The following is a 15,609-nucleotide window of genomic DNA, read 5'->3' as shown; positions in this document are numbered from 1 at the left end:
TTCTATATCATTATCAACAATGGTGTTCAAAGCGTTCATACTAATATTACTACTAGCATGCAAATAAGGTTCCATAGGTTTTTTAATTTCCGCATCAAACCATCCATGTCTTAAATCAGGAAATAACTTAAAAAGCTCACAGTTGCTTTCCATTATGCCTAACTAGTGAAAATAAAAACAAGAAACAAAAAGATGCAATTGCAGGATCTAAAGGAAATAGCTTCGAGCACTCACAACGGTACCAGAAAAGTGTTTGGTTACCTGGGACCGGAGTGTGAATGCCTTTTACCTTTCCTCCCCGGCAACGGCGCCAGAAAAATGCTTGATGTCTACGCACACTCCTTTTCCTGTAGACATTGTTGGGCCTCCAAGAGCAGAGGTTTGTAGAACAGCAGCAAGTTTCCCTTAAGTGAATCACCCAAGGTTTATCGAACTCAGGGAGGAAGAGGTCAAAGATATCCCTCTCAAGCAACCCTGCAATCACGATACAAGAAGTCTCTTGTGTCCCCAACACACCTAATACACTTGTCAGATGTATAGGTGCACTAGTTCGGCGAAGAGATAGTGAAATACAAGTGGTATGAATGAATATGAGTAGTAGCGACGGCGCTAGAAAATAGCTTGTCTGGCGTGCGGGAAGTAAAGATGCAGCGAGAACGATAAATAAGCGATGATTGCGGTATTTGGAAACAAGGCCTAGGGATCATACTTTCACTAGTGGACACTCTCAACATTGATCACATAATAAAACCACTCTACACTCTCTTGTTGGATGATGAACACCACTAATTGTGTAGGGCTACAAGAGCACCTCAATGCCGGAGTTAACAAGCTCCACAACATTCGATGTTCATATTTAAATAACCTTAGAGTGCATGATAAACCATTGCAATTATACCGAGTACTAACATAGCATGCACACTGTCACCTTCACACTATGAAAGGGGGAATAGATCGCATCAATACTATCATAGTAATAATTAACTCCATAATCTACAAGAGATTACAATCATAACCTATGCCAAGTACTACATGATGCACACACTGTCACCGTTACACCATGGAGGAGGAATAGAGTACTTTAATAACATTACTAGAGTAGCACATAGATTGATAGTGATACAAAGCTCATCATATGAATCTCAATCATGTAAGGCAGCTCATGAGATCATTGTATTGAAGTACATGGGAGAGAGATTAACCACATAGCTACCGGTACAGCCCTTAGCCTCGATGGAGAACTACTCCCTCCTCATGGGAGACATCAGCGTTGATGAAGATGGCGGTGGTGTCGATGGAGATGCCTTCCGGGGGCACTCCCCCGTCCCGGCAGCGTGCCGGAACAGAGACTCCTGTCCCCCATATCTTGGCTTCGCGATGGCGGCGGCTCTGGAAGGTTTCTCGTACCTTGGCTTATTCGTTTAGGGTTTTCACGACGGAGGCTTTAAGTAGGCGGAAGGGCGGCGTCAGAAGAGACCTAGGGCCACCAGACAACAGGGGGGCGCCCCCCCTGGGCCGCGCCGCCTTCATGTGTGGGCCCCCTGTGGCTCTCCTCTGGTCCCTCTCGGGTGTTCTGGAAGCTTCGTGGAATTATAAGATGCTGGGCGTTGATTTCGTCTAATTCCGAGAATATTTCCTTACTAGGATTTCTGAAACCAAAAACAGAAGAAAACAGGAACTGGCACTGCGGCATCTCGTCAATAGGTTAGTTCCGGAAAACGCATAAATATGACATAAAGTATGTATAAAACATGTAGGTATTATCATAAAACAAGCATGGAACATAAGAAATTATCGATACGTTGGAGACGTATCATGCCTCAACCATTTTTTTGTCTGAAAGTATATGCCAACGTCGTCATTGACCTTGATGGCAACACTTCCTCCAAAAAAATGTTATTAATTAATGTGCGCCACTCATCATAGAAATCTTGCGTTTTGAGAGTTTGTTGAAGAAAGGACCATTTATCTTTATCATAGGATTTCTCAAAGTCAATTTTGAGGATCACCACATTCAACTTTTTACGAAGCATTTCGTGGATTGTTTCATGCGATATCACAACTCCATCTAGGATATATCAACCTTGCATAAAAGCCGTCTGAGTAGGGCGCACCACCTGATCAGCCACCGAATTAAGCCTAATAGTAGCTACTTTGATGAAAATTTGGAAGCAAATGTTAAGAAGACATATTGGTATGTATTGTTGAATCCGTTCCGCACCATTAACTTTTGGTAGTAGGATGATCTCTCCAAAGTTGTACGGAACAATTCAAGTTGCCCAGCATGAAGTTTGGCAAACAAGTCCAATAAATCAATTTTAATGATGTCCCAGAAGGTTTGATAGAATTCAGCCGGAAATCCATCAGGACTTGGCGTCTTATTATGTTCCATTTGAAAAACAACCTTCCTTAGCTCCTCTTCAGAATAAGAGCCTATCATCAATCCTGGATTCATCCAATGATACATTTGCTTCCTCCTAGGCGCCAAACAAGGTTTTGTAATAAGACCTAATGTACGACTTCAGCTGCCCATGACCTTCAATCACGCCCTCATCCTGAACAAGAGAATGAATGAGTTTATTTCTGTCCCTACCATTTGCAACACTATGAAAGTATCTCATATTCGAATCTCCTTCCAGCGGGAACTAGGTCTTAGATCTTTAGTACCATTTGAGTTCCTCCTCACACAGTAGACCAGCTAACGCTGCATTGTATTGAATTTTGAGGTCAATTTCTTGCGTCGTTAATGGTCTCAGTTCAGTGATTGCCTCTAAATCATCTATTTTTGAAAATAGACCGAGTTTCTCTTTCTTGAGCTGCCCAGTCATGTGACGTGCCCACCCAAAATAGTGAAAATTAGCTCATCCAAGATCATAGACCCACGGAACTACTAGTTCCCAACCGCGAGTTATAGTGGGAATCCCAAATGGGTATTGCCTACTTCCGGTCGCTCCTAAGTTGGGCTTACACAAAATGAGATTTCAATTGGCGCTCAACAGAGTCATTGATCAAGATGTCAAGAAAATTTCTCGTAGAAGACAAGTAATATAGGTCGAGTGGTATTAGAACTCCAAGACCCGTACCTACTCGGGTACCAAAAAAAACGTAAAGCCCTCTGCCATCCCCTTTTATAAGCACGCACAAGACGATCCTTGGAGGAGCCATGAGTAGCCAGCACAACTCGCCTTAGAGCTGATCGCATATCTGAAGTCGACGAGCAACTTTATAATCGCTATACAATCTATAATCGCATAAGCGGCAGTAGGTCTTTACCTGCAGAGCGAAGGAACGATGTTGGGTACATCGTGTATCCCGTCCCTGGTATCACTCGTTGACTTCCTCCTTTACCTCGTAATCCATCTCTCTATGGAACATGGTATGATTTCCCCACAAAATTTGGCACCCACAAACGGTCTGAGGCGTCTAGAATTGAGTTCCAAACGAGAATTTTCAGTGAAATCGGGTTGACAATTGCGGTCGAACACTTCACCCAATTTGAAAATCTTGCCTTCATCTAGGACGAATCCACCGGTAAACCAAGCGAGATCACCAGTGGCACGGTCGTGTGAAATCAGCGACATCGACATCTTTGGTGGGTTCAGGTAAGAGTACGGTACTGAACAATAGCAAATAGAGATTGGAGCACACCAAATGTCCATCGATATCTTCCTGCAATTCTCCTAGCACTCAGTGAAAGTGGTAATTCTTCCGACCTAGAGGCACGAAGATTGCTTTGACAAATGTCACCCATTTTGGATAGATTCCATCGGATAGATAGTACCTTTTGGTAATAAGTCTCTATTGATCTCATAGTTGCATGGTGGAGCATGACCTTCCAAAAGTTTCATGAACACCGAAGATCATTTCATGGCATTGTGCGATCCCGCCATGCCAGAGAACGATGCCAGATCCACATGTCTTTATCTGCCGTAGCCTCAAGTACCACACTGCATTATCCGTGATGCCCTTTGTACAAACTTTGCCAAGCAAACGGATAGTTCTTCTATGACCACGGCATGCAATCGATGCTTCCAAGTATCTGAGGAAATCCTCACGCTCCATTTTGTGCCATGATCCTAGCAATCTCTGCTTCATTTGGCCCTCTTAAATAGTCTTTGCCGAGCTTTTCCACCACTTTTGTGCAGAATCTGTACATGCATTTGATGACAGTGGACTCATCATGCGAAGGTAGTCGTCACATGCATCGACAGGGGCTCCATATATGCAAGCATGCTCATGGCAGCTGTGCACTTCTAGATTGATGAGAAATCAGGGGGTGTCGATGATGTCGTGCTTTAGCTTAAAGTACTTGTCGTATTTTCTCACGCCATGAATAATTTTCATGAACTCATCTTTGCTCATCCTATGGCGCCTCCGAATATTGGCAGCGTATGTTGGCCCGTCGATGGAGTAGTTGGTGTAGAGAATGGTATGACCCTCCATTATTTCTTCCACGCTTCAAACCTCCACGCCATGGCCCCTTTTTCAGCTTGGCGGCATTTTTTTTGAAGGCAAGCAAGGATCGATAAGTGCTCATGAACGTCGGTGTCGAATGCGCCATCTTCCTTCATCAATTGATGTATCATCATCTCATCGTCAGTATACATATCTATGAGACAAAATGAAATCACCAACGAAAACAATAGCGGAAAGAGAGGCAAGAAACAACAGCGGTGTCACCTACCAAACAAACGGCTAAACACCTTGCGTGCGCAGTGCTCGCTCAAAGAAGTCGCTGGGTTCGGGCCCGAGTCGGCAACCAACCGGCGGAGAAATGGGTGGTTCGGTGAGAGGAGTCGTTATGGAATCAGGTCTGTCCAAAAGGTCGGCGAAATCAACGGCCACGGGAGGGGTGTCGGGTCATGAAATGGGGGTGGTACATGCATTACTTTTACCTACATGGCGAGGGGCGCGGCTTCCGCGTGGCGCTGTGGCAATGACCCCTGTAGCAGAGATGGCCTCAGGGCGATGAACACTATATTCGATCGCGCTGGATCAAAACACCGAAACAGCTTTTGGGGCGCAGCTAGGCTCGGTTAAGTGTCCGGCATTTCTGAAGACATTTGAGGGACGTTTTGGAGGAGGGACTGGAGATGCTCTCAGGGCTAGGGACAAAGTCCGGATGATCGCGGCGGTTTAATGGGATCGTGGCCTCGGGCCAACGAAGTTACACGGTGACGGGCGGCCTTTGGACCTTCCGTTTTGCAATCCTCAGGCGAAACTGTATGATTAGTGTTCTTTTACCTGCCCTCAAAAAAAAAATTAGTGTTCTTTTACCATTCCTGTGTTTTTCAATCTGTGATCCGTGGTCACCACACTCCTCCTGATGATTTTGATCATTTTATTATGGAGATACTGATGGCTTGATCGCAAGGCAATAAAAAAAAGTTCAAACTGCTTAACAGAAGGTTCCAGCAAGAGCTAAGCTTAGCAACTGTTCGACCTGTGGCGTCAATCTGTGACATGTCTAAGAACTCAGACAATTGTACATGTACCTCGTCAGCGGTACACAGTCAGTCAGTCAGGAGGGCGTTGTTCCCCTTCAGGGTGACAACCCAGTAAACTACTAAGATGCAGGAGCAGCCGGCCAACCAATTGGAAACGCAAGCTAGCCTCCCTGAATTGGACTGAGCCAATGATGATTGTTTAACAGGATAGGTTATGTTATTTAAGATCTGTGGCAAAACACTCCTTTGCAACTAAAAAGATAGTGTACTATCAGGAAAGAAAATCTGTCAGGCCTTGTTTGGCGCCAAAGTATTAGTGGGGATTAGCGGGGACAAACCGTAGCAAACTCCAAATACCCACTTATTCTAAATACATGTTTGGTGCTAGAGTATTGAGCGAGTTTAATCCCCGCTTATCCTCACTTTTTCTCAAATCTTAGTGTATTTTTTCAATCTCCAATACTCTACCCTTACCTAGTGGATTGGGGATGGGGTTTTGCATGGATTGGGTGACGTTAGGGTTTCACCCAATACTCTAGAGTATTATCCCAGTAATCCCCACAAACACTCTAGTACCAAATAAGGCCTCAGCTGGACAAAATGCATAAGCAGAGTTCTTGGTGACTGCTACCCTGACATGAAAATTCTTAGACTGTATAAAAAAATAGCTTCACCACCACAATCTAGCTATTTGGAGTCAGATAATTTAGTTAAAAATGAGCTCAAAGATTCCATCGGATAAACTAATCCGACAATTAAATATAAACGATAGATTCAAGAATCGAGGGACCAGAGAGACGCAGACTGTTTAGATCCAAGGGACATAATTTACAACGGAGCAGATACCGATGGCGAGCCAATAGATCATGGATTGATTAGTTCCATGACAGACATAACTAAAATATGCAGCAGCTTGAATGCATCCATAATTTTTTTGACGAGACGACAGCACGAGAGCTAGGAAGCATCACTCTGACAGACTACCCAACAAAATCAACAGAACCAACCAACTTCCTTTCTTCCTCATCTGAAATGGTAAGAAAATAAAGGTCAATTAGGAAGTCCCAAGAAGAGATTGTTGCCTTCTATTGCAGCAAGAAGGGGAATGAAGTTAACTGGCTGTTACATCATTAGCGACAGTATGTAATCAATGACATCATTATCATATAAGTAGAGTGTGCTTACCTATAAAGTGGGGAAACAAGAAAGGTACATGTGCAATAGTCTGAGTTCTTAGACATGTCATACTAAAAAGGCGTTTGTAACAGCTAATGGCATGGAAAATTCTAACAGGGAAGAAACCAATATCCAAGTAATATCAGGAGATACAATCTAGGCACTTCGCTCAACCAATTAGTTCAAGATGTCCATTTGATAGAATATCAAAGTGCTAGATTGTCATGGTCTTAAAGAAGTGCGTCCCTCGGTCCATTTTTCTAGTACTAGCGTACTAGGTAAGCTTAACTGCAATTTTCCTTTCTCCTGAGGAAGATCAAGTAATGACTACCACTAGCAACGATGATGGGTGGCAACAGACAAGGACAACTAGCAGGAAGACACAACCACAAGAAAACTCTAATTGATGTCAAAACGATTGATAAGAATATTGAATTCATGGAGGATTCTCAGTTCTACAAAGATGAACTGAACCAAATGACTCATATGACGGATTTCTTCTTCCTTTTGGACACACAATATTTGATAGACTTCATCATTCAAAGAGATAAAATGAAATAAAGCATAAGCAGTATACCTCTCTGGAAATAACTACTTGCAGTCTAGACTCTACATCCATCTCTTTGTAGCCTTATTCCTCAAGTCTTGGTAACTTTGTCGTCTAGTCTTTTTAAAATCACCATTAGAGGATACAAGCTGCTTCTGCCTACCAACAGAACTTGTTTCTACTTTTGGGTTTAAACAGGTCTCTTTGAACGGGATAGCAGGGCGCAGGTTGCAAGCTGATGATTTTGTTGCGGGAAGAGATGTTTTTCGCACTGATACTCTAGAGCTTCCTTTGGATTCACAGTTTCCTGGAGTGCCATCGGTAAGATGAACATTGAGCAATTCTCTCGGCGTTACAGGAGACTCAGAATCTGATGATGACGGGCTACTGCTGCTCATATCATATAAAAGATTGTTTGACATCACTGGCAGTTCAGAAGAGACTGTGTTTAAGTTGACAGAAGATGCCCTTTTAGCCCTTGTCAGTTCAACAACCTATTGTCATCAAAGAAACAAAAAATGAGAACTCAGCATTTTACCTTAAGCAGGTAATTTCTAGCTAATATCTTGGAAGAACAGCTTACCATCTGCTTCAGAGATGACATATCTTTCTTCAGCTTAGATATTACCATATTTTTCCTTTTAAGAATATCCTGCAACTCTGCGATTCTCTACTTGCAAAAAAAGAGAAAAAATGTTGTTAGGATATGCCATCTGAAAAGCACCATGGAAGCATCATGATAATACGTACCTTGGCATCAGCATTGCTAGATGTATGTGCAGCTGCAGTTAGTTCTTTTATAATTGCATCTTTCTCTTCACATTCCTTCTGAATGTTATACAACTCTTGTTCTGCCGCCAGGGAACTTAGCTGGATGAAACTTACCCGTGTCATCAGTAAGAACTTTATGTGTTCAAACACTGAGAAATGTTGATGAGAGCAGAGGAAATGTATAGGTGTATTTGCATAGAAAAATGATGCTCATAAATTACTGTACACATAAATAAGATGTCATCACCGTAGCAGATGCAGTCTTATTACCTGATTGTCCCCGTTTACATGAGTATCCACTGAGGACACAACACTCCAACAAAAGTCAGAGAGGTCTGACATCCGGCGCTCCTCGTGATCCACAAGACTTACACTAGACCTATCAACTACATCGCTCTTTACATCATCGGTTCGACAGAAATCCTGCAAGTTTATCCACCATAAGAAAATATAATTGAGATGAAAAGTACCTCAGGCAACTACTCTCTGCAAACACATTCTACCTTTGTCTTCTGAGGAGTAGCAGCAGTTTCTGCTCGAGATGACACACAGCATTGTCCTAGCTTATTGCAGCTTACCAACTCAATATTTTCCTTTTCGGCCGAAATGAAACTGTCACACTTGACATACTGCTGTTGCAGGGAGTTCATTTCGCCGAACAGATCATCCAGCTTCTGCTGCATGCTTTGCAGCACCTCATCCTGTAAACAGAAAGCATTACTTTTCCAGTTCACTTGGATCAACATGCCAAACAATATAAATTCTTACTTCCAAAATAAAAATGTTTGAAGTTGCAGTGGAACCCAATGATCTATGCACAATAAATGGTCTAAACGGGATGAACTTATGCAGGCATCTTCAATATCGCAGGTTAATCATCAATGGCCATCATCATTGAGTATCAATATAAGATAAGATAAAAACGGAGGAGACAAACAGAAGCAAACCCTAAAATGAATCGACCGCTGGAGCTGCTCGATGCGGCGGGCGGCGTGGGATCGGGATGAAGCGGCGGCCACGGTGGCGACGAGGAGGACGCGGTGGAGCGGGCTGAAGAGTTCCCACGCCATCGCCTCTTCCTTGGGGAGGCCGGGCGCGGCCACTTGGGCGGACGCCGCCTCCTCGGCGCCGACGAGGCGGCCCTGGAGCGAGACCCACGCGTGCCGCCGCGGGCTCGCGGGTTCGCGGAACCGGCTCGAGAGGGCACAGCGGCGTCGGGAGGACGACGAAGAGGACGAACGGACGGATACGCGGGAGGGAGGCGGTTCTGGGGGCGGGGTCGCCTCGCCGGCGCCGGCGGCGGGGGCGGCGACCATGGCGACGAGAGCCGTTTCGATTTGGGGAGGACTTTTTTTTTGGCTCTGTTTGGGCGCGTGGCTTCGGGAGGGTGGATTTCGAAATGGAGATATAAACGGACAAAATCTCGGAAGGTTCACCTGTTTTTTTTAAAGATTCACTCGGCTGTCGTTATTTTACCTGGCCCATATACATTAGCTGATGGGCTAACGTGGTCAAGCCCATTTACTAGCAGCAACTGGGCCTATTTTTACGCTCGTCTCTCTCCGCGTCGACGACAGGCCGATGGAGAAACCGCAAGCAGCCACGGTGGCGTCGGAGGCTGACGCCGGCGCCGGCGACGGCGCCGACGGGTACCGCATCCGGCCGCTGGAGCCCGGGGACATCTCCAAGGGCTTCTGCGACCTCCTCGCGCAGCTCTCCCCGTCCGCGCCGCTCACCGAGGACGCCTACCGCACCCGCTTCGCGGAGCTCGCGCGCCTGGGCGCCGACCACCTGGTCCTCGTCGCGGAGCACGCCGCCACGGGCCGCCTCGCCGCGGCGGGGGCGGTGCTCGTGGAGCGCAAGTTCATCCGCCGCTGCGGCGCCGTGGGACACGTCGAGGACGTGGTGGTGGACGCCGCCGCGCGCGGCCGGGGCCTCGGCGAGCGCGTCGTGCGCCGGCTCGTGGAGCACGCCAGGGGGAGGGGGTGCTACAAGGCCATACTGAACTGCGCACCGGAGCTCAAGGGGTTCTACGCCAAGGTCGGGTTCCAGGAGAAGAACGTCCAGATGGGGCTCTACTTCTGATCTAGGTCCCCCGCCTTCTCGGATCTCTTCCTGGTGATGTTTACTACTAGTAGCTGTTGCCTGTATCGATGAAATGTGATTGGAATTATTTGTGCTTTTATGGCTTGATGATTTGAACAATTGTCTTGGTTAAAGATTTGCAATCTATCAAATTAGCAATCCTTGCTGCTTGCATGAACACTGTGGCTTGCACTGATATAGCTAATCACGTCAAAATGTGCCGCACTTTTCTCATTCTGATGAATACAGCTTGATGCAGTTACATTGACATCCAAATAATCGGTCTCAGAATTGCACATGATTTTTCACTTGAAGTGCTAAAGGTAATCTTAGAACCTCGTAAAAAAGAAGTGTAACAACATTTTCGCTACACGTTTGTAATTCTAATCAAGAATACGAAATAGGTAAGCCAATTAGTCTAACTGTGTTTGGACATTGGAGCTTGTAAGAAAACGGAATGGGCTTAATATTTGACGAGAAGACAAATAGTTTTAGCATTTGGTGAATGTGTAAATGTACAAGACATTGTTATTTTGGTGGATGAAGATTATTTTCTAACAAAACCTCATGGACTGTTGGATGAATGTTCACTGTGGCACAGGTACTGTAGTTACCCATGTTATTTTTGGTACGAAACAGAAAGTATTGTCTGGCTGTTTAAGATATTTGCATATGTATGATTGTAACATCAAAGATGAGTTACAGATAAATAATTGCTGAAGGTGTCTGCAAAATGTGCTGGAGTATGTATTTCTACATGTCCTTTAGTATTTAGAGGAAACTGTGTACTTATTGCTCTAATTATATTTGGGATGCTTCATTCTTTGTCACACTGCATTTGTTTTATCTTTTAATGGTTTTTTCTAATGTGATTATCTAAAATAATATGCTCATCTGAATATTTGCAATTCAGCTTTTGGTGACGAGATATTGTACAGTTTTAACAAGGATGATGATTCCCGTGTTGCTTTATGTTGTACTAGTCGCCGGTGAGTATTCAAAACTCAGAAGAGGCAGGTCGAAAGGAAGTCCTGATGATAGATGGATATTCTACAGTTGACTTGCATTATACCTGTTAGTAGTGGGAAGGGAAAGTTGACAACAGTCCTAGGAAGGGTAAGGTGGAACAGTGGAACTATGTCTGAGTAGTGCGAAACCTCACAGCAACTCCAACGCTGGATGTTAGTGGATCCCTGAATCATCTTGTGCTGGATTGCTTCTTTTACAATTTTATACTCTTATTTGACTGCAGTCTGAAAATGGATTAATACAACCAGCCGATGTTCTTATTCATAAATAAGCGACATTGACTTTTGAGAGCCAACCCCATTTGGAGAGAGCATCATGTACGCTGCACGGGTGTTGAACCTTTTGTCTTCGCCCCACGCCATAAACTTGTAATCTTCTTCCTCAAACTTAGGCCGGTGATCAGGCGGTGGATTTTTTTTTTAAGTTCTCTTTCTGCTAATTGAGTGAGTCCTAGGATGAAGGCTGAAACCATGGGGAATCAACTGAGCTACGAAGCATTCCAACGCATGCGATGAGAGAAATGAGCAGGGAATTCTAACACAATAGCGCCGCAAGGCAGCCGTTTCTCCATCCAGGACGATGTTTCCATGGCGCTTTGAACTTGCAGAAGAAAAGTCCGATTATTTACGCGTGGCTGTACAAGCCATTGTTTTGGTGGATTAAGATAGTTTTTACCAGAAACTCATGGATTGTGGGATGAATGCTTACTGCGGCAAAAAATAGCACAGGTAGGTATGTAGTGGTGAAAGTATGATCTGGCTGTTCAAGATATCTGCATAAGTACAATTGCAACATGAAGATAGGTTATAGATAAATAGTTTTTAAAGTCTGCAAAATTTGCTATAGAATATGTTTCGATGTGTACTTTAGTATTTGTAGGAAACCGTATACTTATTATTTGTAGATATGCTCGCGGTACTTCATTCTTTGTTGCATTACCTTTTTTATTCTTTAATGATTTTTCTTAAGGCATTATAATGCGATTATAAAAGAGAATATGCTCATCTAAAATTTTGTAATTCAACTTCTGGTCTTCTACTGACTAAATATTGTATAATTTACATTTCAAGATGGCCTTCTGCCATCCTCTGGCACTCGGCTTCCCATCCAAAAAAAAAGGAAAACTCTAGTACTCTTTGATTTGGAGGATGGAGTTACTGTGTTAAGGTGGTTTGTGCATAAAAGTTGAAATTTCTTGCTATGAATGCAACATAGTCACTTATAGGCTACCAAAATCCTCCTTCATTCGTATGGGGTGCTCAATCCTGACAATGTTCGGTTACAACAGCCAGGTACTGTTTCTTCAGATGCAGAAAATATTCAGCCGATTCCTTCTGGTTGAAATTTCAGACCATAATCTATCATTCAGGTTGATCATGAAACTGGAACTAGATTATTTCATGTCTACAGTAACTTGTTCTTTGATTTTGTCCTCAACATTGTTTAATTTTGGAGAAGGTGGCCATATCTTGTTAGATCAGGTTTGAACAAGGATGATTGCTATGTTGCCTCGTGAGTAGTCAAAATTCTGAAAGGGTCAAGTCGAAAGGAAGTCCTATGATAGATGGATATTCTGCAATTGGCTCACATTCGCCCGAAGAAGCTAGGTTCCAGCTGTCGCGCATCGGCCGAAGACAGGGTCGTTCCAGCGGCTGCTTCATGCCTTCATCCATCCACCGCCGGATTGGCGGTTCGTCATTTCACCTGGCCCATATAGATTAGAGTCTAATGGGCTAACATGGTCCAGCCCATACTAGCAGCAACTGGGCCTATTCTTACGCTCCTCGGTCTCTCCCCGGCCGCACGCGTCGCCGGCACGCCGATGGAGCAACCGCAAGCAGATCCGGTGGCGTCGGAGGCTGGCGCCGGCGACGACGCGGACGCGTACCGCATCCGGCCGCTCGAGCTCGGGGACATCTCCAAGGGCTTCTGCGACCTCCTCGCGCAGCTCTCCCCGTCCGCGCCGCTCACGGAGGACGCCTACCGCGCCCGCTTCGCGGAGCTCGCGCGCCTGGGCGCCGACCACCTGGTCCTCGTCGCGGAGGACGCCGCCACGGGCCGCCTCGCCGCGGCGGGGGCGGTGCTCGTGGAGCGCAAGTTCATCCGGCGCTGCGGCACCGTGGGGCACGTCGAGGACGTGGTGGTGGACGCCGCCGCGCGCGGCCGGGGCCTCGGCGAGCGCGTCGTGCGCCGGCTCGTGGAGCACGCCAGGGGGAGGGGGTGCTACAAGGCCATCCTGAACTGCGCCCCGGAGCTCAAGGGGTTCTACGCCAAGGTCGGGTTCCAGGAGAAGAACGTACAGATGGGGCTCTACTTCTGATCTAGGTCCCCCGCCTTCTCGGATCTCTTCCTGGTGAGATGATGTTTTCTAGTAGCTGTTGCCTGTATCGACGAAATGTGCTTGGAAGTATTTGTGCTTTTATGGCTTGATGATTTGAACAATTGTCTTGGTTAAAGATTTGCAATCTATCAAAGTAGCAATCCTTGCTGCTTCCATGAACTTGTGATGACTGTGGCTTGCACTGACATTGCCGTTTATAGCTAATCGTGTCAAAATGTGCCGCACTTTTCTCATTCTTTTTTTTCTCATTCTGATGAATACAACTTGATGCAGTTACATTGAGATCCAAATAACTGGTCTCATGATTGCATATATGATTTTCACTTGAAGTGCTAATAAAGAAACTATGTTCCAAACAACATTTTCACTACACGTTTGTAATTGTAAAATCAAGAATACAAAATAGGTAAGCAAATCATGTCTAACTGTGTTTGGACATTGGAGCTTCGAAAAAAAAAGGGATGGGCTTAATATTTGGCGAGAAGGCAAATAATTTTAGCATCTGGTGAACATGTAACTGTGCAAGACATCGTTATTTTGGTGGATGAAGATTATTTTTTACCAGAAACTCATGGTCGGTTGGGTGAATGTTCACTGCGGCAAAAATATTAGCACAGGTACGACTGTAGTTACCCATGTTTTTTTTTGGGTACTGCTCAGAAACAGAAAATATTGTCTGGCTATTTAAGATATTTATATGGTTGTAACATCAATTCTGAAGGTGTCTGCAAAATGTGCTGCACTATGTATTTCTACATGTCCTTTAGTATTTAGAGGAAACTGTGTACTTATTGCTCTAAATATGTTTGGGATGCTTCATTCTTTGTCACACTGCATTTGTTTTATCTTTTAATGATTTTTTTAATGTGATTATCTAAAGTAATATGCTCATTTGAATTTTTGTAATTCGGCTTTTGGTGATGAGATATTGTACAGTTTGAATTACGAAATGACACGTTTTCACCACAAAATAACAACTCTGGCCTCTTTGAGTTTGAGAATAGCGTTAATGTGTTAAGGTGGTTGGTGCACAAAATTTGAAATTTCTTGCTATGAACTCTCCATAGTCACTTATAAGCTACCAAGTCCTCCTTCATTCATATGGCCGTCTCAATCCCAAATGTGGTGTGGATGGAATTTAATCACAAATGGTGAATCTGGATGTTTACAAGATTTAAGGATGATGCAGTCATAACGAGTACTCATTTTACCCCTCTCTTTGGTGAAAGTGGAATTTTCACTGTAATTTATCCCTTTTTTTGAGTGTGCATAGGTTTTTATGCAAGTTGGGGATACATACCGCTCCCTTGGCACAAGTTGTAGTGTACACGAATAAAATAAATTATGAGGCTGTTAAGGGCATCAGCAAACCTTTGTAACGTTGCTCGTATTGGAAGCTTCAGAACTTTCAGACCATGCAATGTTCAGTTACAACAACTGGGCACTGTTACTTCAGATGCAGAAAATATTCAGCCCATTTCTTCTGGTTAAAGTGTTTCTTCTTTTTTTAGCCACCACCGTCTACCATTCATGTTGACCCATCGTACGGAGAATTAGATTATTCATCTGCAGTAACTTGTTCTTTCATTTTTTTTGGGTCCTCAGCTATGCAATGCTGGCGATCTTTTTGAAGAAGGTGGCCATATCTTGTTAGACCAGGTCAGAACAAGGATGATGATTGCCATGTTGTCTTGTGTTGTACTAGTCACTCGTGAGTATTCAAAACTCAGAAGGGACAGGTCGAAAGGAAGTCCTAATGATAGATGGATATTCTACAGTTGACTCGCATTATATCTGTTAGTAGTGGGAAGGGAAAGTTGACAACATTCCTAGGAAGGGTAAGGTGGAACAGTGGAACCATGCCTGAGTAGTGCCAAAAATCTCACAGCAACTCCAGCGCTGGATGTTAGTGGATCCCTGAATCAGCTTGTGCTGGATTGCTTCTTTTACAATGTTATATACTCTTATTTGACTGCATTCTGAAAATGGATTAATACAACCAGCTGATGATCTTATTCGTAAATAAGAAACAGTGACTTTTTGGAGCCAATAACCCCATTTGAAGAGACTATCATGTACACCGCACGGGTGCTGAACCTTTTGTCTTCGCCCCACGCCATAAACTTGTAATCTTCTTCCTCAAACTTAGGCCGGTGATCAGGCGGTGGATTTTTTTGAAGTTCTCTTTCTGCTGATTGAGTGAGTCCCAGGAT

General features: G+C 44.4%; 3 protein-coding genes across 3 annotated transcripts; 2 read left to right on the top strand and 1 right to left on the bottom strand.

Annotated features, from left to right (window-relative positions):
• Positions 1–6,267: 6,267 nt before the first annotated feature.
• LOC124657190 lies at positions 6,268–9,257 on the bottom strand. Its single transcript, XM_047195782.1, has 7 exons — positions 8,889–9,257; positions 8,445–8,642; positions 8,212–8,364; positions 7,921–8,040; positions 7,754–7,840; positions 7,201–7,664; positions 6,268–6,474 (listed from the first exon to the last, which is right to left on the bottom strand). The coding sequence occupies exons 1-6, from the start codon at positions 9,255–9,257 to the stop codon at positions 7,233–7,235; spliced, it is 1,359 nt and encodes a 452-aa protein (XP_047051738.1). The 3' UTR covers positions 6,268–6,474; positions 7,201–7,232.
• Positions 9,258–9,522: 265 nt separating this feature from the next.
• On the top strand, positions 9,523–15,224 carry LOC124654784 (glucosamine 6-phosphate N-acetyltransferase 1-like). Its single transcript, XM_047193769.1, has 2 exons — positions 9,523–10,031; positions 15,002–15,224. Exon 1 carries the CDS (start codon positions 9,523–9,525, stop codon positions 10,024–10,026), a length of 504 nt encoding a protein of 167 aa, XP_047049725.1. The 3' UTR covers positions 10,027–10,031; positions 15,002–15,224.
• LOC124657189 (glucosamine 6-phosphate N-acetyltransferase 1-like) lies at positions 12,794–13,555 on the top strand. Its single transcript, XM_047195781.1, has one exon. The coding sequence runs from the start codon at positions 12,794–12,796 to the stop codon at positions 13,373–13,375; it is 582 nt and encodes a 193-aa protein (XP_047051737.1). The 3' UTR covers positions 13,376–13,555.
• Positions 15,225–15,609: the final 385 nt, after the last annotated feature.

This window comes from Lolium rigidum, chromosome 5, assembly GCF_022539505.1.
Source record: "Lolium rigidum isolate FL_2022 chromosome 5, APGP_CSIRO_Lrig_0.1, whole genome shotgun sequence".
NCBI lineage: Eukaryota > Viridiplantae > Streptophyta > Magnoliopsida > Poales > Poaceae > Lolium > Lolium rigidum.
The sequence above is the reverse complement of the archived record's forward strand: the minus strand, read 5'-3'. Positions and strand labels throughout refer to the sequence as shown.

What these genes read in the sequence shown, in the direction of transcription:
- LOC124657190 (XM_047195782.1), bottom strand. Translation starts at nt 9,257, where the DNA reads ATGGTCGCCGCCCCCGCCGCCGGCGCCGGCGAGGCGACCCCGCCCCCA. An exon ending in CTACTCCTCAGAAGACAAAG is followed by an intron (nt 8,365 to 8,444) that starts GTAGAATGTGTT and finishes ATAAACTTGCAG; the next exon opens with GATTTCTGTCGAACCGATGA. An exon ending in CTAGCAATGCTGATGCCAAG is followed by an intron (nt 7,841 to 7,920) that starts GTACGTATTATC and finishes TTTTGCAAGTAG; the next exon opens with AGAATCGCAGAGTTGCAGGA.
- LOC124654784 (XM_047193769.1), top strand. Translation starts at nt 9,523, where the DNA reads ATGGAGAAACCGCAAGCAGCCACGGTGGCGTCGGAGGCTGACGCCGGC.
- LOC124657189 (XM_047195781.1), top strand. Translation starts at nt 12,794, where the DNA reads ATGGTCCAGCCCATACTAGCAGCAACTGGGCCTATTCTTACGCTCCTC.